Source organism: Bombus fervidus, chromosome 4 (assembly GCF_041682495.2).
Source record: "Bombus fervidus isolate BK054 chromosome 4, iyBomFerv1, whole genome shotgun sequence".
NCBI lineage: Eukaryota > Metazoa > Arthropoda > Insecta > Hymenoptera > Apidae > Bombus > Bombus fervidus.
In genome coordinates, this window is record NC_091520.1 from 16,753,170 (window position 1) to 16,779,808 (window position 26,639).

Here is a 26,639-nt window from a genome sequence, read left to right on the forward strand (position 1 = left end):
TATTAGCCTTAATACAAGTATTACAAAGAATTTTATATCAAATTAATAAACGTTAAACTATTGGTAATATTTATCTTTTTCCAAATTAAAATCATTTTCCAAGTTTTTGTTTCATTTATCACATATTTTAATTTGTTTATCTATTAAATTTAATTATTTCCTGTCTATTGCCCATTTTTCAACAACTTCACAAAATTTAAGATTCTTGTTATCTTACATATAGTATATGTACTAAGCATTTGTGATTCTTTTATTATGAATAATGTGCCTACATTTACAAATATAGATAGCAAGATAAAGTAGGAACTAGATCATTATTTTATGTTTGTAAATAATTATCTCACCTATGTTTTTGGATCCTCCTTAATAATAATTTTATAAATATAAAAGCAATATAAATTTATTCTTAATATTCAAATCATTTGTTTATTTCCATACTTTGTACAATACAAATCTTATACTAAAACGAAACTTGTGTTATTTATGCTTTGTGTACTATTTCACTCTAATTTACTAAGTAATTTTGGGGGAAACGTACAAAAAATAAGGAAGATACTTAAATTTATATATAAGTATACGTATATGTGTACTTTCGGAATGTAAACATATGCGTGTTTAAGAAGATATATCATATCGTGTAAATGTCAATATAAGTAATATAATCATTATATTGAATAGTCACTTTTTGTTATATAAATGCAACGATACGGTTAATTTTGCTACTGAACATATATTAAATTTATTCAGGAAAATTGCATGGGCATATATCTCGGAGGGAAAGAAAGGAAAGAGTGTTCAAATGTGATTGTGACAAGGAGTTTGGCGTAATTGCGAAAGTAGGTGACCTCTGACAGAAATTGAAATCAATAAAGTGCAGTGGAGTTCGTGGTATACACAGAACGAAAGTAGCTCTCCTCTGCAGCTTTGAGGTTATGTCGCCCGAGTCGAAGGAGGCAGAGCGTCGAATGTTCTATTTTCGTTTCGACGAAAAGTGTTTATTCTTGCCAGTCGTAGGCGCGCGTTACACATTATAATGCATCTAAATGCGAGGAGAAGTCACGAAAGTGCCGTGAAATAGTACAAACATGGACAGAAGAAACTCTGATGGATCATTCACAAGTGAAGAACTCGTTTTATATCAAAGGCAATTAACGAAATTAGAGAACAGAAACGTGATAAATGCCTTGTGCCAAAGACTATTTATTCGTGAGTACGATTTTCATGAATTATTGTTACATATCAATTTATTCTTCCTACAATTCTATCATTTTCTGCGCCTTCGCGTAATACGGTTGAAAAATTATGAGATAGTCGCATTACATATTTATATTATCACTGTAAAAATAAACAAATACATTTTAATATTAAATGTAAAATTATTTTATGAATATTATATCGTTGAGAATCTAAGATTCATGAAATATGTATCTCGTTTAACCTCTCGTTTAGAGGTTGAAAGAGTCTCTCACATGTAATAATTTTTTGATAATGCATTCAGTCTATCACAAAGAGTAATTCTTATCTTTTTTGAAATAGTGTGCTTTAATTCAGTATGTGAGACGCAACTATGGAACAATTACGTGGAGATATCAACGGTTTTGGAGAAGGTTAAACAGTTGGAGGAAATGAAGACGGAGTCGCCGAAACGGTCCCAGGGGATTGGACGATTCATAAATTGGCTCAAACAGAATGGCGCGAACGTATACGGAGCAAGCGTGGCTGAATTTCCGGGATACGACCTAGGCTTAAAAGCGGAACGTAATTTTCTTGAGAACGAGTTGATTTTAAGGATACCTAGGGAACTAATTTTCAGTATTCAAAATGCAGCTCCAGAGCTGGTCGCTCTTCAAAACGATCCTCTGCTACAACTTATGCCGCAAGTAGCACTTGCGATTGCCCTACTCATTGAAAAACACAAAGAATATTCGAAATGGAAACCTTATTTGGATATTCTTCCTACGACTTATACAACCGTACTATACATGACTGCTGCAGATATGAATGAACTTAAAGGCAGCCCTACATTAGGTAAATGTCGATGAAATTTATTAAAAACATATCTATTTTGATTTCTTTTACTGTTTTAATTTTGTAATTTTTAATTTTTTGCTAATCGAAGAATATACAACAACAAGATGGTAGCTCTAACGAAAAATAAATAATAATATTAAATTCTATTTTTGTATCGGAAGGGAAAGAAAGATATATATTCAAAAGTGTAAATGTTTGTTACTACGAGTAGTATTAGTTGACTATGAATTTGTAGCAGAAAGTTCCAAAAACTGATTCTATTGTAATTAATTTGGAGTTGGTTTTGTTACTTTACTTAAATTACTGAAAAGCAATGTAGCGTCCTTATTACAGCGATCCTTTCATTCTCTATTGAAATTCGACTTTACTAAGTTTCAATATAACTTTTGTTGCAGAGGCTGCTTTGAAACAATGCAGAAATATTGCAAGACAGTATGCCTACTTTAATAAGTTATTTCAAAAGAACAATAACGCTGTATCTGCTATACTCAGGGATGTTTTTACTTATGAAAAATACTGGTAAGTAATAAAACAACGATTTTAATATTTTCGTATTTTATATAAAATGCAATTTATTTCGCCTATGAGTTGTTTATATAAATAAATATGTTTTACTCTTTATATACGTAAATTTGAAGGGTAAGCTTACAATACTAGAAATTTACTACGTTTTCCGATATTAAAAGAAGTTCCAAAATAAGATCTTATGTAATATAAAGTTACACGAACTTATATCTTTTATATTGTGTTAGATTTTATCGGTTATTGGGATAATTATCAAAAACTCTATACAATCGTATGTACAATCGCCCACATCTACAAAATCAGTGTACAAATCAGATAAAAAAACATTACATTACAAAATATTACACTAATGCTTAATCCTGTGCAGTAGTTTGTGCTTTTCATATTGAGTATCTAAATTTAAAGTATACAACCGATTTTTAATATATGTATGCTTTAACTTAACATAAATGTGAAAATACTGTTATTATTTTTTTCTTTTTCTGTATTTTTCTAAAGACTATTACAAATACATTTAGGTCAATTTATTTCATATAATCAGGTATGGTCTCCCAGCTGTCGTTAGCATCTAACGAGTCATTATCAATGTCACTCTTGGGATCCATCTCTCCTGTAGGTTCTTGGTTTTCGTTTTTCTCTGGCCTTCTCGCCGTTGACGTGGCGACCACGTTGACCATCACGGTGCTTAAGCTGCTCGAATTTGATAGTTTTCTGGCTGCCATTACTGGACCCTGAAACACCGCTCTAGAAAACGTGTTGCTGTACCTATATTTCTGTTTCTGTCGGATCCTGCATACGATAAATATCGCTAGGAAAACTACAAGAGTTACACCAAGAATTGCGCCACTAGCTATTATGCTCGGTTTCACCTTCGAAAGAGTCTTTCCTTTCTCGCTTTTGTTCTCATCTTCACCGAGAATGTTGCTACTTTTGCTGTACACGGTCTGAACGTCGATAGAACTTGGTTCCTGCTTTACAATCTCCTTAACGAAGCCAGATTCTACGATGTTTGAAGTATCGTTGACGCGTATCGTTTCCGCGTCGTTGTTGATCAACATCACGCCAACGTCGCTCTCCTGTACGAGCAACTTTCTTTTGTCTTCGTTATTATACTGACCAGAAAATTCTCGCTCAATATCCTTCATGAATGGGAAAGAATCGAAGGTTGTCAACAGATCAACAATCTGCACTGTACGATGCCTCTCCTTGTCTTCGTTCTCGTTGTTCATCTTTGAAGCATCAACAAGCTTTGCATCTTCGTCGTTAGTCTTTGGTTCTGCATTAGGCATCGATCGTTCGGTCGTGATCTCTTCAGCATGAAGGAGATCCATTGAATTTGACAATGAATCGATGCTTTTTGAATTTTCAGTCGATCTTGATAAATAATTACCGACTTCTCTATCATAGTTGTCATGATTTACGATCGCTCTTCCTTCGTGGAGGTCCTCTTTAGGCGACAAAGAATTTGTTGCTTTCAAATTATCCGTATCTTTTATTCGATATTCATCGTTAGATTTGTGAGCTCTGATTCGCGACACTTGAGCCAAATGGACCTTGCTAGATCCTCTCTGTCTCAACGCAATCAGTTCCTCCAAACTCATATTTCTCGATTTAAGAAGACGCTCCAGTCTCTTTCCTGCTGACCCAGAAGCAAATAATTCAAAGATCTCGGCCCGGGCTTCTGGCTCCACTTCCGACACGATATCATCGTAACTCTTTTTCTCTGTTACATTTATATCCTGATGGTTTTTCAGACTATTATTATCATCCTTCTTCGCGGGTGGATTCTTTGAAAGAATTTGATGTGAATTCTCTAACGTGGAATTGATATCGCGAGACATCGCATCCAACGCAGACTCTAATTCCTGCATTATGTTCCTATCGTTCTCATCGGTGAAATTACTAATCCGAGTGCTCTGTTCCAGGTCATAGTATATCACTGGCGTGTCACTCTGGTATTCCTTCTCGGAAGAAGCGTTATAGTCCTCTTCGAAATGGTCCATGGCCTCGCGTTGGTCTTCATCTTTGGGTATTCCGCTTCTATTAATATTAGTCGAATCACCAAGAAGCTGCTCTTGGTTTCCAGTACTCATAGACAAATTGTTCGTCAATTTTGAACGTTCCGTAGGGCTGAGTATTTTCTCGATGCTCAACGTGGATCCTCTATCCTCGAGGTGACTCTTGGAAGTTTCCAGTTCAGTAGGACCGCTGACATTCTCGTCTTTCATCATCAGCCAGACGGGAGACACGCCGCTCCGTCCTTTCTTGTAATCAGTGAAATCGGAGAATTCCATGATTTCGTCCTCGTCTAAGCTCTCGGCTCTGATTTCACCACTACCCGATGATTTCACGGTGGCGTCGTCGGCTTGCAAGAGCTCCATGGAATTCGTTGCAACCGGCAACGGCATCGATGTCGTAATCTTAACTCGCGGCGGATCGACATTAGCGAGAAACGATTTGCCAGCCGTTGCGTTTCCTACTTCTGAATACGTTTCGCCGTTGTTTATTTTGTCCAAGGATGCTCCCGCGTTTGTCCGATTCTTTGGCGATTCGATAGTCATCGGAATCATAGAGATTACCAGTTCTTCGTCCTTCTGAGAATTCTTCGTTTTTACAGGTTCCGTAGCGAACGTCCATTGCGGTTTCCTGGTGGTGGAAAGTTTGACAAATGAGTTGGTCATCATCTTCGCAGACTCCTCGTAGTCCTCGCTTTCGTCCACGTCTCTCATCTTCAGAGCATTGATCACGTCAACTTTGCCCTTCAACAGATCATCGAGAGTCAGATTCCTCTGCTGCAGAATCTCGGACAAGCTCAGACCTTCCTTTTGTTGCATCTTCAACAGCGACTTCAATTCCATGGCGTTCTGTGAGAGAGCAACGCCCTTGCTAGCTACTTCCGCAGCATTTTCCTCACCGTTTAGCCTCGACCAAGCTCCAGAATTGTTTCCTCTTCTCCCTTCGTGCAACATTTCGTTTTCAATCAAAGCGAATTCGTAGTTCTGCGGTGGCCTCCTTTTCCTCGGTCGAGGCTTTAGATACTCTTCGTCGTTGAATTCGTGCTCGTAGTCGTTCGGTCGTGCTTGAAATATCTCTTGATATCTCGCCGATGTTATCTCCTTGTCTTCTTCCAAGCCTCTGTCTAGGTCCTCCTTCCTCGTTTCCTTGAACGTAGCCACGTTTTCGCCAGTCCATGGTCGATTTCTCTTCCGTGGTAAGATCTCTTCTCGTTCACGGTATCCGCGCCTGCTTTCCGTTAGTTCACGGTCCTCGTAGTCGCTGTACGGTAAACGAGGGCTGTTCCTGGAACGAAGAACAGTCCCTCGCCTGTTGTTCTGACGATATTTCGCTGCTCGACGATCGTAGTCGTCTTCCTCTTCGCTGTTGTCGATTTTGTCGCGGGAGAAGCGGGAAAATTGGGAAAATGGAAGCAACGGAACCGTGTCACCGTCTCGCCATTTCGGCTCCAAGGCCTCGCCGTTGTTCCGCCACTTGCCCACCAGCTCGCCTCCCGAGTTTTCGTCCCTGGTTCCTTCCGGTCGGCCTCGAGTTTCCCTCTAAAAATAATCGAACGTTGAGAAACGCTTCAGTGAATTATTTGAGTTCGCGAAAGGCTGAAATAACAGGCTCTTTGAGCGGTTTCTTCTTCTACCAGCGAAACTTAAAAAAAAAAAAAGGAAATGCATTCTTATATACGAAACTGAATTTCATTCTGACTTTTGATTGAAATTTTAAACTGAAAGTTAATACTTTTTCGATTCCGAAATTGCCAAATGTAATTTCTCATCTTCTACAGAATGTAATAGAAAGAAAATACATACTTTCCTACTAAAAAGTATTGGTAATTTTGAAAAGGCTAAAAAAGATGGAACATTCTTTCAAAAGATGCTTTAATACATCCCATCGTGAAAAACAAAGAAGATACTTAGTTAGCGTTGTTTGGCTGTTCCAGCCTCTATATAGTCAAATTTTAGGAGTAGCTACACCGTATGTTTAACTCTGCTACGTTCTCCGGACTCGTTTTTTTATCCAATCGTATTTTCCTATTGTCGGTAAATTTCTAAAGCGCGAGAGACACGTGAAACAATCCCTCTGTTGATAAGAGCGATCTTCTCGGTTCAGTTTCTCGCTAAATATTTTGCAAGAGCATTAACAGCCTTATTCGTTCGCTAAAAGGACTCGAACGAACGATTCGATCTCGATCGATATCGTTAGGTCATAGGTGAGCGCTAAACTGCGGACGTTACTTTTTTATTGTGCGTACGTATGCAGTGCACATTATGGGGAAATCTGCAGAACGCGCATGATATGCAAAAATATACGAAATATCTAATAAATGTACGCATAAATATATAATATACAAACATACTAAAGTACGATAGACGATGACGATTTTCTCGACGGTTCAGGTTCTATTTCTCTATTTGTATTCACAAAAATATATATCCGCGTATCTGGATATAAGTTTAGTTTTATTCTGTAATCTACTCGATACAAGCAACGATGGTGATCGTGTTACATAAAATAGGGAGTATCGCAACAAAATACTCCGATATCGATCGATTCAAATTTCAAGATTTAACGAGATCATACAATGAGAGAGGGCACTGACTTTGACAAAGTATAGTCACCCGTGACCCAACGATATCTGTTAATGAGCCTAACTCGGCGATACCGGCTGAAGGTTAAGCGGAAGTGCAGACTTTTGAATATGGATAAGTGCGATAATTAAATAATTATTTTTATATCTAAATAATTTTTGCAGAGAATCCGATAGCCATAATCGCTAATCGCTCAATTAAGATCGATAAGGTAAAGAAGCAAAGCAGCGTAAGAAATAGCCGAGATCAATTCGTTTCTCAAAATTTAGAAAACTCAGGCTAGTAATTTCACGCTTAACTTTCCTGCTCTTTTTACGCCATTTTCTAGCCATTTTGCGTTTTTCTATTATCCAAAATTTATCGGGAATCTTTTTATCGCTAGAAAGTTTCTTAAGCCTTTAGACGAACAAAACGAAAGAACAGCCGATTGGCACGCGTAGTAATTTCTATTTTATGCGTTGAGATTTTCCCCAGGCACGAGAAATGTCCGCTCGTTGAAACGAGAACGAGATTGAAACGCAATATTTCGGCAAGGTTTCACTCACGCGCTGTAATTTGAAACGCGAGATAAAACGCGGTAGATGAAGAGAGTTCGAAACTTTTGCGAGATGGAGGCCAACAATTCGAACGTCTTCGTATCGACCGAAGATACGCAACCGCTTTCTCTTTACCTACGACCTTGATCGACCCTGAGCCAACCGCGTTGCAACTATGACCCTGAAACTCTGCTTCGAATAGCGACGCAAAAATGTACACTAATTTTCCATTTCCCTCTATTTCCTTTCAAACGAACGATAGAATGCAACTGATCGACGAAATACGCGCGCATCAGCTCTATTCGTTCCAAATAGTAGTACAAAAAGGACGCACCAACTTTTTGGAATACCCAAATAATTCTCAGTTTCGATTTTTCCGGAATGAGAAAAAGAATCGATCAACCGTAATATCTTCTTCTCGTAAAGAGAAAATCAATGAAATTCGGTCGTAAGAGTCGTAGAAAAATTAATTCACTTTAGAAGGGGAACAACAAATTTTAGAACATTACGTCGCCGTTCGATGTAGAAACGGTTCGCTGGTTTTCTCTCGGTTTGTAAACAAGCAAATTCTGTTCTCGCGCTCGAGGAACGACGCTGACCATTATTTCGCCTGGATTTTCACTCGTAACGTTTACAACGCGTATCGTCCTTCTGCGTCGCGTGAATCTCGTTACTTTCAGACGTGACTTTATCGCTCTTATTAAATAACATTAAAAAGGAGAAAAAGTGGAACAGAGATTTCCGTTACCTTGTTCGCGATATATTCTTTCCGACGCACGCTTTTCGACCTCGACCATTCACAAGCAAAACCAAGTATCTATTTGTAACGCGTCTCGGCGATGTTTCGATCTAGCTCAAATCAATCAAATGAAAGTTTCATCGCTCAATTTGATCGCAGCAATTAATTAATTCGCTGATGACGATCGCTTAGAGATTTCTCCTCCTTTTGCCTCTTCGATCTTTCTTCTCAGATCTACGAGACAGCGTAACGTTCAGAAACGAATGAAACAAATATACAGCTAAGCCTCTCGTATGCGAACTAATAGCAATAAATAAAAGTAAAATAGCATTGCGGTAATAGGACAGCCACTTTTTTGCTATTAAATTTTATTCTTTGAATAGAGGCCAAGGAAATTGTTAGTTCGTTTTAGCGTCTAAAGACCGCATATATTTTCAGCTGCTAGACTGCATAAATTTTTGACGTGAAAGCTATCTATGTACTCGTTATTTTCATTTGATATTTATGTCTCTCGATACACGCGAGACAGACGTAAAAGATAAAAGTTATTTGTGAAATTTTTACGAAGAAAGTTATCGATAGAAAGGTTTAATTTTTTTAGTTTTAATTTTTATTTAAAGAGAAAATATTAGTGGCAACTAAGTTTCGAAGGTATCGATCTTCGAGTATTCTAGTACTATCTACGAATAGCCATTGTAAGTGATCACAATCTTCTTACCAGTTACCGATAACCATTATCGAAGAGAGAATCTTTGTTGATTGTCGATAACTTTATATTTAAGGATAATCCCTCGAGAGAAACTTTTTCCGTCAGCGACGACCATTGTTCGCGATGAAATTGTTTGTGGTCATAACCATTATTTGTGATGCATTTTTTTTCTTCCTCACCAATAACCGTTATTCGTGACGGAACGAATAATGGTCAATATCGGTGACCAAGAAAATTTTCATGGATAATCGTTACCGACGATCAAAAAATGATTCTCTCACATACATCGATGACACTTATCGGTAAGCAAAAATATTTTGCTCGTTTATAAGTGCTATCCCATTGTATCCAAAATCGGTTAATCTGTCAATTCTCATACCGCAATATCTTTTTCCATCTGGGGCACAACTGCTATGGTCCCCGAATCATAGCGATTGTAACAGGAAAAAGCATCCGTTACTGGCAAACGTTCTGTTCGAACGACAGAATACTCGGAGAATAGAACGTCGAGGTATGAGAATATTCGGTTACGAAAGGTTCTTCGAAAGAGGTATCAGTCAACGAAGAGCTAATTGAGAAAATGCGACGAATGTTCGAAGATCGTTTAAACACGCGTAATATGCGAATAGTAAACAAATAAATAAAGCGTTTGCAAAGTTTCCAAGTTTCCGTGCGCGGTGCCAGCTTTCTCTTTCTCTGGTTGTTCGTGTGCTACTGTGCGCGGCCAATTCTCTTTCTTTTTTCTTCCTTTTCTTGTTTCGCCGGCCTCGACGTGCGTGCGTTTTGACATTTGCCACCGTCGGATACCGCCAAGGAAACGACGAGAAACTCGTTGCGAGTCTCGCCGTTAACCCACTGCCTTACGATTTCTTTGGTGGTTATCTAAGTTCGTTGCCGTAACACCTTGTCGGATGACACGAAATTGGAATACGTACGCGATCAGCGGCGATTTTCAACCTGTCTCATCTCGTGACACGCGTAAACCGATTACTAAAATTGCCTGGCACAGCAAGAAATATATTCGGTCGACACGTGGCTGTCGTTGTTTCTATTTGACGATCCGATGGGAAAGAGGACAGTGGGAACAAGTGTCCGTAAAATTAGCATCGTCGGTGGTTGGATTTTTGGAACGAGATTAACACAATGAAAACGATTGGAAAGATCGTTAGTTACGAACGTTCAGTGGATCACGACGAATCGATCACGACTTCCTTCTCTTCGTCTCCTCCTCTCTTTCCTTCTTTTCGCCGAATTACGAAACGAGTATCAAGGTTCGAATTAATAGGATGTTTCGAGATTGGCGTTCAGGCCGTTTCGCGAAAATTGTTGGCTACTAGCGTTCGATGCTTTCGCACACAAACTCGATGTTGACGCGTGGCGAGTATTTAACGACGTGTCTTGTACCACCGAGGAACAAAATAACACTGTTTACCGCGAGTATTCGTACGCAGCCTTATCTTCCAACGAGGCGTCCTCCTATCAGGTTTCACGTTCCACTTTCGTGTCGAATTTTTCTATTCGTACGAAAGTGCTGCCAAACGGTACGAAATTTAACAGGCTCGGACTCGATTAATCGATCACATCGCGTTGAAAGAGTCGATTATTCGAACATTTCCGACTCGAAAAAGACTCGTTGTTGTCAAAAGCATCTGAGGATTATATTAGGATAACAATAAACGAGAAGGCTAGTACGCAAATAACGGGATAATTACCAGAATCTTTGAACGAGAATCCCTAGAATCCTTAGAATGTTTGCAGCCTATCGAAAAGCTAGAAATTTTACGAACTCGTTAAAAGATTGCCAAAACTCTGTACAATGATTGTGAAAAAATGAAACGACTACCAAGCGAACTGCTAGATCAATTATTTTTTTCGATTACCCGTGGAGACGAGCGTACGACGATGAAAGAGAAATTAAACAAATTCTAGAGGGTCGTTCGAGATAGTTGGACCGAATCATCTTTGACTATCTTCTCGAACAGTGGCTAAAATTGTGTATAGCAATTACTCAACCCAAGAGTATTGCTTTCATTGAGAATTGCTTTTACATTTGTTACTTCCTTGTATTAATTCTTATATACGGTGGCAGGAAAATATGTAACGCTCGATGTCGTTAATAGGAATATGACGTCGAGTTTGTACGTAAATGAGAAGATTCGAAATTTCGACAAAATTATTTCACAATACTAATTGCCGATGTAATGGATTTGTGTAAAATACATATAGCGGCTATTAAAGATTTCCCACTACCAGGGTAATTTTATTATCGTATTTATTTCATCATAGTACAGAGACGAGTAACGTTAACAACGATAGGTTCCTGCGCAAGTGTGCCACGCGTTGTGCCTTGTAAAGAACGTTGCATGTATTAATAGGTAATTTTTCGTAGATAGAATTTTATTCGTCCGGACGTTGGTACGTACATGTACGTTTTTAATTTTTCTTTATTCGAGCGTGATTTGCCTCGTGAAACGGTAGAACATCGTTCTACGTGTGAAAAATAGTGGGAAACGTAGAATACAATTCGCTTCGTTTCCGAGAAAAATAAATTTGAAAATTTATCGTACGCGTGTACTAGATCGACCATTAGACTAGAACAAACTCTATCATCTTCGAACGAAACCTTAACCAGTCAGCTGTTGCGACCTCTTTGAACGTTATGAAAAGCGTGTACCTAAAATACGTATAAATATACAAGTTAGTGACGACGAATATACTCGTCAAACACGGAGTACGCGTGGCTATTCAAACGTAGCTGTCTTATCTTTTAATTTTATTACCGACGGAGCTCGTCGTAACAGAAAATATTGCCGTTTCTTCGTGACGAGTATACTCGTCGGAAACAGCTAACTGGTTGAAACGGAAACATCGTATTCCACCTTTTTCACCTATTTTCGCCCTTAGGACAATCTTCTTCTGATCGTTTACTCGTCTACTAGTGCGTCTAGTCGGTAACTAGAGCCAAGTTCGTAGGTCTCGAGCAAATCTGCAAAGTCCGCGTTTTCTCGAAAAATTAAACCTCGAACGAATAAATTTTATTCCATATTTTCTCTTCGTTTCCTTCGTGATAAATAATTATCGGTCGTACGCGTTACTCGGTCGCATTCTGTGTATCTCGTAGGAAATCAGAATCCCTTAGGGTACGATATATACAACAGGACAAAAGGAAAAATGCAATCACCGAACGCGTCAATGCGCGTTAGACACGAACCCGAACTGAAAAACATTTGCCAATCGTCGGCAGCGTATGTAACTGAAATTTCTCTTTCGTTTCTTACCCGATGGCTCTGATCATCGTCTCGGGTTACGAGCTCGGCGTTCGTTCGAACGCGCTCGGCTCCGGCGAGCCTATCGCGAGGGAAATCGAACGTGAAAAGCATCAACAAGAGCAGATAGAATGTTTTCCACATCGTTGCAGTGCGATCGAAACACGAACAGCTCCTGGTCGTTGAAGCACCAGTTCTCTCTTAGCTCGTCCACGATGTGGCCGCTTGGCTCCTCCGTTTTCGCCTCCTCCTCCTCCTCCGCCAACAGGTGTACGAAAATCGCCGCTATACACAGGAAAACGAAAATCGCGTTCTTCCTGTTGCACAGGCCGAGTATATCCTCAGGGTTCATGCAGAATCGCTAGGAAGTCCTGCCACGCTTCTAATTAACGGCTCGCGGTTTCTCCCGTCGCGGTTAATTCGCTTTTGTTCTCGCTAGTCTTCGCCTCTCTTTACAGATTCTCCGATCTTTCTCTTCGAGCCTTATCTTCGAACGTTATTTTCAAACGTTGAATGAGAAACGACGGAACGCAGCCTCGCAGCCTGTCGTCCGAACGTTCCACCAACTTTCTATTCCACTTGGAAATACGTCTCTTTCTCCTCGCCACGATTTTCGTTGTTTTAACGCGGTTCGTACAGTAGTCGCGAGTAGTCGAAGTTTCCTACGATTTTGAATCTTTGGTCGAGGACTGTGCATTTGCAAGTGTGTTTACCTCTTTGTTCTTCCGTTTTATCACGATCTTGCTTCTTCTAATGTGAAACACGATATTTGGAAATACGCTTCTCTCTCTCTCTCTCTCTCTTTCTTCGACGTACTTTTACCACGGTTTTGCTCGTTCCAAAGTAGACCACATCGACGAACAAACGAATAAAGTCGTGTCTAAAAATCTCTCCCTTCCTTTTCTACCTATTTTTATCAGATTATTGATCGTTTCGACACAAAAACACACGAGTGCCGGATCTTTCAGCGATTAATCTTCGTTCGAGCGGTTATCGTATCTGAGAATATGTTTCTCTCTTCTTCGTATATTTTTTGCCCGCGATTTCGTTCGTTTCAACCTGAACGCCACATGCGTTAACGGACTCTTCGCGAATCTTCGTCAAACGTTTCCGTGCAACGGTACACGGTATCTCGCGCACGTTGTTAAAATCACTTTTGGGTGGATTTAGTCTCGTGTTGCGTATCCTTCTCCTCTTTCGTTTTCTTTCTATTCTACGGTCGGATCCCTACGGCCGTGCGTTTCGTTACTTTCGAAGCGGCACGCTCCTCCACGCTCGGCAAATCGTTCTCGCGGACTGACGCCGGTTTTCTCCGTGCTCGGTCCTAAGTAAGTCGGTGAAACTCGAGAGCAGTCTTCTACTAAAACGCTCGCCGGGGACGCTCTCCTGTTCCCCGGCCAGCGATCGGCCACGACGATGATGAATTTCATCGCGACGATCGCTGACCCACGTTACCGGAGGCAACAACTCGTCCCTCCCCGCGTACCAAGCGACGCAAGCAGCGTTAAGTGCGTGGAAAAAGTAACTGCGGTTCGTTCCTTCGTAATAACAAGGAATCGAATTTTACGCGGCGATCGATTAACGCGACGCGTGAGATTCGTTTCGGTTTCGGTTTCGGTTTCTGTTTCGGAGGCTACATCCTCGCACACGCTGCTTCTTCTCCATCTACACGGCGCTGAACAGGCGTCGCGAGAAGCGAAAAAATTCCTGCTCTCTTCCACTTTACTTAGAAATCAGTCATTTTACTTGAGAAACTGTTACTTAGAAGTTACAAAGTGTACGCGGAGAGAAGCTGCTGTTAGCGAAAGGACAGCGCTAAGATGGGGTTCAAGGAAGGAAACGAATCGTCGCGACGGCGAATCGCGTTCAGGACATGCGTCTGTCACCGAGAGAGATTAGCGATTGGACACGAGTATACGCGTGCGAACTGGCGAAAAAGGTGGTTCGCTCGTGGAACGAGAAATGGCAAACAATGGCAGGAATTATTTTCTTGAGTAAAATTACGTTTTAACACTTTGCGAACTCGCGTCTTACGTCCTTCGTGCGGCCCTATAGAAATGTCAACTACTGTAAAATAAAACAGTAGAAGAGGCAACGTGTGCTGTAAACGAAACGTTGTGAATGAGTTTTTGTGTTACTCGAATAATACGAAACCGTTGTCGATATGTTAGATATTATATGGGTCGGTCGGTAAGTTGCTTTCGATTTTTGAGGAATTTCACGAAATGGTAAATTCTGCTTGATACCTTTCCATCGGGCAAATTATTTTCAAGCGAATCACGCTGAAAAACGTTACCAGAAACATCTTTAAATAAGCTTGTTGATTTTTAATGAAATATTTCACTCGTGGAACGCCGCTCGGAAAGTTCCTGTTAAAGTAATACTATTGGGTTGGCAACTAATATATAATATACAATAAAACTCAAACTAAAAATAATAATATAATAAAACTCAATACTACCTAACGACAAAATCCGCAATCACTTAGTTGCCAACTCAATATATAACGTTTTATTAAATGCAAAATTTATTAGAACAGAATAACTATTTTATGTATAACGTAATAATTTGAAATATTAACGAACAGCTTTCTATTATCTTGTATTAGGTCGTCCGAAAAGTTTCTTTCGTTTTATAAGGAAATAATAGATGCACATTTTCCGTTTTATATTATTTTATCGAATTACGTATGATCCATTTTGTTCTGTCAAAATAAAGGTTACAACGTTCGACAGATTAGGTTTCATGTTTGTATAAAGATGCGTCGTTGTAAATGACGTGTCTGTAAAAGAAAGACACTTAATCGGACAACCTAATACATCTCAAACAGGAATGAATTTGTTTTATTGCACATTCATTCATCTTCCTCTCTTTCATTCCTCGCTCGTACAATACAGATGTGCATACATCTATTTTCTAACTGTTCCTTCCGATTTTTATCCCTTTGATCGACACAAAAAATCATATCGAGAAGTTTCTCGCCGAAAAACCCGCGAGGTTCAGCAAGGACGAAGTTCTCGACTCGCGCGGAAGATGGAGCAAGGTTATGTAACAAAATGGCATCTATATAGTTCCATAAACGTGCGTCGAATCGAAATGTAAATCGGAACGAACTTTTCGATCGACCTTTCGAATCTTTTTAATCGTTCCAAAAATACGCGGCAGTTCAGGTTATACGCTTGTCAGTGCGCACGGTCCTCAAAGCGTCAGGAAGGACGAAGGTATCTGAACTTTGTTCCAAAGATCTTCAGCCGCGACTTTTTCCGCCTTTTTTGATGGCAAAGCTAATTCCGACCGATCTACGAGACACGCTTCGATAGACTCAACCGCGAGTTCCGGAAGACTCGTTGCATCGAGAAGAGTCGGCGCCTTTTTCTGCTCTATTCACGCGGAAGAGGATTGCGCGAATCGTTTCGGATACGAAACTATAATCGAACAGGAAACTAAATTAGAAAAATGTAAACTTCTCGCGTTGCCATCGCTTCCGACAAATATTCTCAAATTTCATCCAGGTTTCGAAGCTTCCAGTTGTTGTGTCTTCTTAAAGCACGCCGTCTCCGTGTCGACACAGCGTTTGTGGTATTCACTTTCCCTTTTTTTAAGTTTCTTTGATTTCTTCTAATTTTCTACGAATTATCGTTTGCGTCATTCCTAATTGGTCGACCGATTCTTCTTACGTTCGCGGCTAATGGATGTTAGTCCAACAACGCCTGTAAATCATCCCCCTGTCGTTTCTTGCCGCCTCTCCGGACGTAGCTTATCGCTCAAATCGAAATAAAAATACTGGCTGTGAAATTCTCCGAAGCATCTACGATACGCGGCGTTCACGCGTGAGCAACGATCGTTGATAATAATCTATCTGATAGATGTGACGAATAATTTGGCGCGATAGTTCCGATCCCATCAAAGTTTTCGTATTTCGTCCAAAAGATGGCGATTTAATCAGATACGAGGTATACGCGGAGATAATAAAGAAGAATCTTTCTCACGTCTCAGTACGTTATGGAATACGAAAATGCAATTAACGATTTCATTAATTCGTATGGGTTAATTATGCGACGGTTGTGCAACGATCGTTGTTTACAAAATTTCCGTGTTAAGAAGCCGTGCATTAAGCACGTTAAAAGTTGATTTTCATGTTCCTAGATCGAACAATGAATCGGTGAGATACGGAGATGAAGCAATAGAGACGTACGTCGGGCTTTATTTTTCAGTAATTAAGTGGTACAGTATATTTCATGGTAATTGAACAGGCGAAACGTCGAATAACGAGCGTACTGTATCTTCTCTGTTGATTCGCCATTATACGGCAATTAAATAGATTTCCATTATTGTTGGTAGGATCTTGCCTGGCAGGAAAAATTCATTACTTCTGTTTGCAGAGGATAATTTCTTTCATAATTAAACGTCGCGCTACCATATTGTATAGATGTTAAATATAATAATAGATAATACGGCAGCTGAAACGAACAGTCGGATTTCTGCGCGACGTTCCCAATTTGTTGCAACCGCAGAAGCATAAATTACCAGTGAAAGTAAAAAAGAATATTGTACAAAGTTTTGCTGCTATTTGTTTGCTATCTTTGCTGCTTCGCGAATTTTTTCACCGATACTTCGAAATCCAAGATCATAGAATATGATAATAATTTATTTACTCTTCAGACCCATAGTCTGTTACAAGCGAGTCGCCTATATCTATTTACATGTCTTTTATCGCACTATCCGTACGTATCAGTGTTTTCGGATATAATACACCAAGTATAAGTCTAATAATGCTACAACGATCTATAAAATGTGAAAACAAAAAGTCATAATACTGTTCGAACATCCGAGCAGTCTTGCTGCTTCGGTTGCTATTCCCCATTGCTGTGTATCTGCTTACGAAAATATATTTTACGAAAATATAGATTAAATATTATAAAATATACGTAATGTATATCGACAAGTATTTATTATATAGAATTTATCAACTAATTAATTAAGCCCATTATCAGATTTCATTTCGTAGTATATTTCGTACGACTACAAATTGTTTGATACATTCGCCAGATAAACCGTAGAATCTGAGAACAGAGAAACGTTTCATTGGAAGATAAAGCTGTATGTACGAATTACAAATAGTCAGCGTAAATAGCGACAATTTCGCGATCGCGGTGCAATACGGAGGTAAACCTCCGCCGAGTGAATTCTAATAGAAAGTGCGCTCCGTGAAGATCTCACGATCTTCGATTCATAGCACGACCTTCCCACGTGCAGTGGACTGTGCATCCATCCCCACGATGTGCAAGAACTGCAAGAAGCCGCGCTGCTCAGCTCGTCTCCTGATCTCTATCTATCCTAGTCGAGCAACGATATTGCGAAACTACCAGTGACTCTTCTTTTATTCTCGTTTCCTTTTGTTCTCAGCATCATCGTCGTCGTTGTTGTCGTCGTCCTCGTCGTCTTCGTCGTCGCCACTCTCTTTCATCGCGCTCATTAGCTACGCTTTTGTCACGTTTTCCTTTTTAATTAACCGACGCGACGCTTCTTCGTTCATCGGTCGTCGCGTACAGGCTGAATCATCTAACTCGTATAATCGAATAATTTCTAGAACGTTGTTCAGAAATTAGAACTACGAGCTTAGAAAAATAGCGATAGTCCTTGTGTCAAATACAATTTAATTTAATTTGCAATTATTATTCAGAGCAAAGGTCGCAGATGTTTTTGCGTTTCTGTAGTGTTTCCAAGAGCGAAAGATTATTTATTTAATTATTTATGTATTGTCGCAATACCTTATCTCATCTCGTAATGTAACTGTTCTCGGCGCAAGATTTATCTTCGTACGTCCTTATAATCTCGCTAAAATAGAATTAAAGCCAAAAGTAAACTTCGCACAGACCTCGACTTCGACTTAACCTATTCAACGTATCTTGCACCTGTTTCCCCTGGTACATCACAGCCTAATAGGAAAAATATATTTTGTAGTTTTACTACGCAGACTGACGAAAGTATTCGAACGCTTTTACGTTAGAAACTTTTCTATTCGCCAACGGAAATCCTCTGCCTAAATTCGTACATTTCGTATGCAAGTGTTGGGTTGACAACTAAGTGATTGCGAATTTTGTCACTAGGTGGTATTGACAAAATCTGCAATCACTTAGCTGCCAAGCCAATAGAACGCGCGCCATCTTGGCAACGCTAAAAACAATCTCCTTTATTCGTCTACCTGTCTCGATGTTCGCAGACGTTCTACATCGTTCGTTCTTACTTTAAATTTATCGTTCGCTGGACCAACTCATTCATTCCACTTATTCGTGCCACAATGAACACACGCAAAATTGAAGATTCAGTCGACAAATAGCTGTATGTAGGCGTAATCGTTCGAGCGTAACCATTGATTTAATAAATAAATTTCTTTTGTCCCACGAATTTGCTTTGGACCAGAGGATACAAAACTACGCGGTAGGTAACGTTGTAGAATTTCTACTTACGAGTTACACTAAATAGGTAGTTCGTTTATTTAGACGAGTATTTAGAACGTGTTCGTATCCAGATGTTACTAGACCATGTTAAACTTTGTTGTTTAGTTGAATGCGACATTTGCAAGATAGATTCGAGAGAAGAATATTCTTTATGGACAAAAGGGGAGAGAAAGATGGAGAGAAGGCTATTCGTTCGTTATTCTTCGTTGACTAATTGTTCGTTTCGTATCACTTACCTACAGTTACAAATTAATTTCTATAATCAAGCTGTACTTTGTAATTGTCTTATTATTAATATTGTTTGAAGTTCAACTACGATACGATCAAGCAAACTTAGAATAACAAACGATAAAGGAACATTCGTTGAAATCGGTTGAAATTAATTTATTCGTTGAATAATTTTTTTTGTCTCGTTTAGCGATGTCACGACTGTTTTACGCAATGTCACTTTTAATTAGCATCTTATGCATGTGAATATTTCCGTTGCTTAATGAAAACCAGCTGTATCATCGAATAACGTGTTTGTATATAGCGTTGTTCCATTAGAATGTTTACTTCCTATTTTACTTCTGTATGTTGGTCACTTCTATTTTCAATTATTTTTTTTCTCAATCTTTTCTCTGTTTCTAATCCTTCTAGAGCTTGTTTCAGAAAAATTTCTTCTCGTCGATTATCGATAATGCAATCTATCGTATCTATCCTGATATTTATAACGCGTTAAAATTTCAACTCAATTTTGCCGAAATTAAATTTATTACATTTATTTCATACTTAACACCTTACCGATCGATAGCCGATTAATCGGTTTTTTGTCACCGACGTTTACCAACCGATAGCCTAGTAATCGGTTTTTTGTCGCCGATACTTATCGACCGATAGCCTATTAATCGGCTTTTTGTCGTCGATAGTCTTTTTCATTATTTGAGCAATAATTTGTTATTTAGTACTAAGGTACCTTGCTCAGTTGCGTCAGTTGCGTTGCTTCGTAAATTCCCATAGTTTTATACCAATTTGAAAAACTTACCGTTCGCGATGAACGAAAAGAATGGTATTGGAAAGTCTAAACCGAAACAGAGCCGGTGCCAGGGAGAGTCTGCGCCTGAGCTGCCGGTTGGACGTGCGTATGCTATTGAACCGTTAGCGGTCGGTAAAGTGTTAATTAATAATTCGTGAATTATGGATCGTTAGAAAGAAAGAAGTAATTTATTTATCTTATGGGGGATTGGAAAATCAAAATACGATCTTTCCCTCTCAGAATCTGTTTTCATTTTTCACTCGAAAACTTTTACACGCCTGATTTACAGCAGCGTTCCTCGCATATATATTTCTCGTAAACGTTTAAATCGTAATATTTCAAATAACGCGAGATTTCCATGTAGATGGTAATGCCAGTCTAACGTTTATCTATTATCTAACGTTACGTAGAGAAATGTAAATATCAAGTTTGGTGTATCGATCTCATCTTTATGGTACGTTATTTATCGCGGTTTTATATTCTCCGAGAAGACTTGTATTCATAAAATAGTACGATACTCGACGAGCATTCCCACCGAAGAGAGTGTCAATTTCTTGCTCGTCCATCGTGGATGGCATTAACAGTTGCGCAATGTCTATTACGGCGGTGCAGCTTGATATACTTCAACCAGTTGGATTTATTTGATAAGTAATAAACATGAAAGACAGCGAATTGCCGCGAATTAAATCTCTTTTATTGAGATTTCAGAGCGAATTCTTTCAGTACGTAAATTAATTAACATTTATGAAATAGTTGTTAATTCCGATAATTGTAATATTTTTAATCGCTTATTTTAATACGTCGAGACATTGGAACAAAAAAAAAAAAAAAAAAATAGATTTATATAATTTAGCGTGCTACGTTCGAACTCCGACAATGGGAAAGAGACAACGAGCTAAAATTTCCAAAAGATTCGAGGAAACAAATTGGAGATGGAGAAACAGATTTGCTACCGAAGTTGTGGGAAATACGTTGAAACAAGGAGTGGAAACTCCGAGCGGTGAGGTTCAGGACACGAAAAATTTTCAGACATTATCTTTTGTCCCATTCTCGTTTGCAAGACATCTTCCTTTCGAGCATAATCGTTCTCGTAACACGAATTCGTCGAAGTTAATCGAACTTGACGCATTATACGTGTTGGAGCGTGTTCGATTAAAAACTGGCTCAGCGCACGCATTTTCAAATGTATTTTTCTCGAAGACGAAGCATCTTACGATAAAATTGAATCCCACGTTTTTTACTTATTTTTACACGCAGTTTAACCTCCCGTCCATTGTTTACTTCCGTTTCGTTCTGAACGAGCCAAGTCCAAGTACTTACTTGGCGAATTTTCAAACTCGATTTTCTCGCAAACGAAGCATCGTGGGTAAAATGTTTGTTCCGTATTTTCGACTTATTATCAACGCGATATCTCGTTGATGGATTTGGACGAAGAAGACGATGTGTCGTGGCTGGTAAGAGTGTGCTCCGGAGTCGTAAAACGAGAGAGGAGCCGCGCGCACTTTCACACGAGGCTGAAACTTTCATACGGTTTATCTGCTCGGTACGGTACGCACGAGAAGCGAGCGTTCGTTCCCTTTTCCCGTTCTTTTTCCACAGGATATATAATTTTCTATTATCACGTAAACGCGTCTGCTCGCTTCCAGTTTCCCAGCTGATTTGCTGAATCGCATTACCCTTCTTTTACGTTGGTGGCCTATTCGCGATGCATTATTTATTGTGCTCGCTGCTAAAGTAGTGGAAATGAAAAAGCTACTACCACGAGGAACGTTGATTCTCTCGCGACAATGATGAGTTTCTTTTTCATCGGATCGGCGTTTCTTTTTTCTCTCTCTCTCTCTCTCTCTCGTACTCTTTCTCTGGCTTTTCTTTCGTAGGTTTTCTCTCGTAGCTTTGCTTTCGTTCCTGTAACTTCTCTTTCGTACGTTTCGTCGCGTACTTGATCCATCGTAGACAAACCAGCAAATCGAATTGGCTGCACGCGAGAGATCGAGTGGGACGAGACGATAGAGAAATCGTGAAAAAATATTTTTGTTTCTTTGGACAATGACGAGTGAAATTACATCTTGAGCAGAAACTTCTCTTTGCCAGCCACCATATATCCGTACCATATTTGTTGATCGTAAAATCCGCTTTTGGAGCCAGATTTCCTCCTTTTACGTAAGAGGAAGTAATCTAATAGCCACGCGACAAGCAGAACGATCTCGACAACGCGATCGGAGCTTTCATTTGTCCCGTAAAATGCCCACTTTTGTCCAACTGTGACCACCTAGACAAGCCTAAACGAGAAAGCATCTGTACGATCGCGTTGGCGTGAACATCGTCGAACGAAAAGAGAAAAATCCAGTAAAAAAAAAAAAAAAAAAAAAAAAGAGAGAAAATAGCATGTGTGTAGATATAAAAGCTTGGAACGTCTTAGGGAATATTCATCTTTTCGATATTCCACTCTGATATCTCTTTACGCGTGCCAAATTTTTTAATAGAACAGAGCACTCGAATAAATATTATAACGAAATATCGATTCCTTTTTACAATTATCGATTTTTTTTTTTTTTTTTTTTTTGTGTCGTAATACCTTTTTACGTGATCGTTTCGAAGAAGAAGGAGAATCTTGATTTGCCTTTTTCGGGTTAATTAATTAGATAGTTGTATTTATGACAAAAACGTAGTAGCAGGCAATGTAATAGCTTACAGTGCTATTTAACTTGTTCTTCCGCACAAAATGTTCCCTCTCGCTTAGTTTTACGCAAATTTTTTACATATTTTTACATAAACATACTTGCCACACAAAACTTAAGGCTACTCTACACGTTACAATTTTGTGACCCATTCTGTGTATACAAAATTAAAGTTACTGAATCTTAAATGTTTCTTAAAGCACTTGAGATACATTTGTAGAGTCGTCCATTTTAAGCAATGACCTAGAATATATTATAAGGTATACATCTTCCTTGCCATTTCATTTCTCCCATTACTTTCTACCAATTCTTACTTCGATTCTACGTTATGTTCTTTGGCACGCCCCTCCTAATCATTTTTCTATGTATACGCCATGTCTCAATGTCCAACAACTCCCAAGGTCACTTCCGTTTACATCCTCTCCCCCTCCGCCATTACCCGCCTTCCTCCGCGCTTTTATTCCACCTTCCATTCTCGCTCTTTTACCACCAAGTTTTATCTCCAAGTATCGTTCATTTGCCAAGCATTCTTCGACTCTTCGCCTCGTTTCTAAAAGAGAAAACAGTAAAAGTAAAATTCATTTTTCTCCCGTCAGTTCGATGTAACGATAGAAATTGATCTAGAAACGACGTGGTCGCTTCGAGGATCCATAAAAACATCTAAACCGGCGAATTTACGTTTCGCGTAAACGCGTGTATCTCGCCTTAGAAAGCGACTAAATGTTCGGATCTATTCTTTTTCTCTCTTTCTCTCTCTCCTTAATTTTCTTTCCCCGCTTTCGTTACCATTTTACGAGGCTTTGTCTCGGATTCAGCGCTTCCATACAAGGTGTTCGATATTTCTCCTTGTAAACGGTATTTTTATTTGAGCGGATTCGCAGTCAGCGTTTCCCCAGAGAGAGAGAAAGTCGACGGGAACCACGACGACGACGACGGTGACGACGACGACGACGAGAACCATGGCGATGAATCTTCTTTTACTTCCATTTCCGGATTTGTAGGTCAAGTTCTTGCCCGAAAAGCAGATACAGCTGCTGCGTGTGCGTGGCTTGGCCATCTAGCGTGCCTCTCACGAAGGCGAAAGTTACTTGCACGCGTCTCAGGACCGCTTCCGTGGTTAATACGATGTCTGAATATACAGGGTGTCACGATAGTTATCAAGATATCTTTACACACTGTCGATAATTCGACAGAGGAATGGCACGAACAGGTGACGCGTCTATGGGAGATTTAGAAAGACGAAATTGTACAAAGCGCGTATGATGATACAAAAATACACACGGGGCATCGAAAAGTAGAGTGTGTATTCGTTAGAACGTTTAACACGTGGTCTGCCGCGAGAAACTTCAGCTATGTGGGCCACGTGAATTATACGCTGCTCGACAGCAAAAAGAAAAGGAAAAAACAGCAAAGAAATACGTTCATCGACGCTCGAACAGTCTTTATCGCTATCCTGTTCAAGGATGAAACAACTCGCGCATGTTTTAAGTTAATCCAGAAGCAAGTAGAAAATATGATCGCGATTGGTTGTCGCATTAGAAATTCTGCGTTTCGAGTGAATGCAGATTTACGCGACGGGAAAGATTCTAACGAATATCGGGACGGTGAAATAGAAAAATCGTAATATTCGAGCAGAAAATCTTCATTTTACAATTCTTTCAATCTATATTAATGTTACAGCTGGGCAGTTTCTACGGTAATGACGAGGCAAAATATAATTCCCAGCAAGGACGGTACACTCATGATCCACGCTTTGATCCCAATGTGGGACATGTGCAATCACGAGAGCAGCAAAGTGAGTTTATTTATTCGTGTTTCATACGTGTACACTATCGTACGGAAGTATCCAGACGCGACATACCCATTATTATTAATATTTTCAGTAGATTATCGAATAGGTGATTCAACGCGCGATATACGAGCATAACCTATATTATCGTCATAGAGATACGTTGCTTATTTCGTCTGCATGTATGCACGTACACAAATTGTATATACACATCATTTTATATCTTGTTAAATATGTATCATATCCGCTTCGTTGTTAATTACTTTCTTATACTATAAAAAAATGTAATCGTTTTGTCTTTTTGAAATGGAAAAAAGGTTTACTCGTTGAGGGATTCGATTCTTCCTCTTAATCCAAATATTAATTCAGAAATTGACGAATCCGAGGACGAGGACATTGTCGAATAACATAAATGGTTTTGTTAATTATTTATTAAGACTGAACAATTAAAGATATCCTATTGTACATAGCGGTTCGATTTATTCGTAATCTTGAGGTTGTCATACATTTTCGTCAAAAATAAGACAACGGTCGGATACGTAGCAACGATATGGACAGTTTCCTATATTCTGCCCGTTTTCGTTTCAGATCACCACGGATTTCAATGCGACGTTAAACTGCTGCGAATGCTACGCTTTGAGAGATTTCAAGAAAGCAGAGCAAATATTTATTAGCTACGGGCCCAGAACGAATTCCGATTTCTTTGTACACTCGGGATTTGTTTATATGGATAACGAACAGGTACGTGTCTACTATCGTTCAAAATTACCTTAATTATCATCGTTCTACCATGTTGCAAGTTCTATATACCCGTACTATAATTGGCAAATTTTTTAACGAATAGCCTTTTTAAATTATTTCTTTATTATGTATTAGGTTTCTCAAAGTATTAGCTTCTTTTCACGGCTTTATTTATTATGTTTTGTCTACAGTAAACGTAATTATATCAATTAAAATAATATTACATTACAAGAAATAATAACATAATTATATTAACATATTATTTCTACCACAAATAACGAATAGATATAATAGAGACAATTTCACCGACTAATAAGCAAACAATTTACTTATAGAGAAAGAAACATTTTGCATTTATTTCTTGCTCAAGAGATTAAGTAAATAATATTTATCTTTTTATTCTTGCAGGATGGCTTTAAATTACGGCTTGGGATCAGCAAAGCCGATCCTCTCCAAAAGGAACGCGTAGAACTGTTAAATAAGTTAGATCTGCCAGCGGTTGGGGAATTTCTATTGAAACGAGGAACAGAACCGATCTCGGATACGCTGTTGGCGTTTCTTAGAGTATTCAGTATGCGTAAAGAGGAACTGGTGCATTGGACCCAGTCGGATCGCGTTAACGATTTGAAGCACATGGACTGCGCACTGGAAACTGTTGTCGAGGAGAATGTCAAAAAATTTCTGCTTACTAGGCTGCAGCTGTTAATTGCTAATTACCCGACGACTCTGAAGGTGAAAGTGAAATAAGACACCGGTTTGAAATACGAGGCGACCGCTGTGGCGGCATGAAAATTGCAATTCTTTCTGTTTTAACGCGTTTCCTCTTTTTTCCCCTTTTTATAGGAAGATCTGCAATTGCTCGAGACCACGTTGCCGCGAATTAAGAAGTTAGCCGTTCAATTAAGGGTAACGGAGAAGAGAATTCTTCAAGGCGCGCTCGAATACGTGGAACAATGGATCAAAGCTTAAGAATCTGAATTTGAATCTCTATCGATGAAATCAAATCTTTATTTTTATTTAAATAAGAATCTTACAATGGAATATAATTTATATGGATCTGATATTTAACTGTAATTTGTTCCGAAATGATGGATAATTTAACACATCATTTGACGAATGACCGAACGTATATATACATATATATATATATATATATATAATAACGTGCAAAACGATGAAGGATAGATAGAAAAGGGAGCAAATGGTGTAAAATACATTAAAGTATATAAAAAATTGAACAAACTATATATCTATGTGTATTAACAAGTATACAGTGCAAAATAATTGCATGTTCCACAATAACGTAAGTCTTGCTTTCGAGAGATGAGAGCTTCGTCGGTATAACATCGTTTTTAAAAATAATATCGATGTTTCCTTATCGAAATATAACTTTCCATTTATATGCTGATCGAACTCTGATCTCTGATCACAAGAAGTTACAAATATAATACTCTTATTTTAGCTTTGATAAAGAAAGAAAGACAGAGAGAGAGAGAGAGAGAGAGAGAGAGAGAGAGAGAAAGAAAGAAAAAAAAAAGAAAGAAAGAAAAA

General features: G+C 38.9%; 2 protein-coding genes and 1 long non-coding RNA gene across 3 annotated transcripts; 1 reads left to right on the forward strand and 2 right to left on the reverse strand.

Annotated features, from left to right (window-relative positions):
- Window positions 1-586: 586 nt before the first annotated feature.
- Window positions 587-26,594, forward strand: Setd3 (SET domain containing 3). The gene is made up of 7 exons (XM_072002156.1): window positions 587-1,206; window positions 1,537-2,028; window positions 2,427-2,550; window positions 24,239-24,353; window positions 24,936-25,088; window positions 25,497-25,820; window positions 25,932-26,594. Exons 1-7 carry the CDS (start codon window positions 1,086-1,088, stop codon window positions 26,055-26,057), a joined length of 1,455 nt encoding a protein of 484 aa, XP_071858257.1. The 5' UTR covers window positions 587-1,085; the 3' UTR covers window positions 26,058-26,594.
- On the reverse strand, window positions 2,570-13,842 carry LOC139986660 (uncharacterized). Its single transcript, XM_072002154.1, has 2 exons — window positions 12,417-13,842; window positions 2,570-6,110 (listed from the first exon to the last, which is right to left on the reverse strand). The coding sequence occupies exons 1-2, from the start codon at window positions 12,546-12,548 to the stop codon at window positions 3,081-3,083; spliced, it is 3,162 nt and encodes a 1,053-aa protein (XP_071858255.1). The 5' UTR covers window positions 12,549-13,842; the 3' UTR covers window positions 2,570-3,080.
- LOC139986667 (uncharacterized) lies at window positions 17,334-19,142 on the reverse strand. Its single transcript, XR_011799694.1, has 2 exons — window positions 18,410-19,142; window positions 17,334-18,343 (listed from the first exon to the last, which is right to left on the reverse strand). It is a non-coding gene; the product is annotated as an uncharacterized lncRNA (long non-coding RNA).
- Window positions 26,595-26,639: the final 45 nt, after the last annotated feature.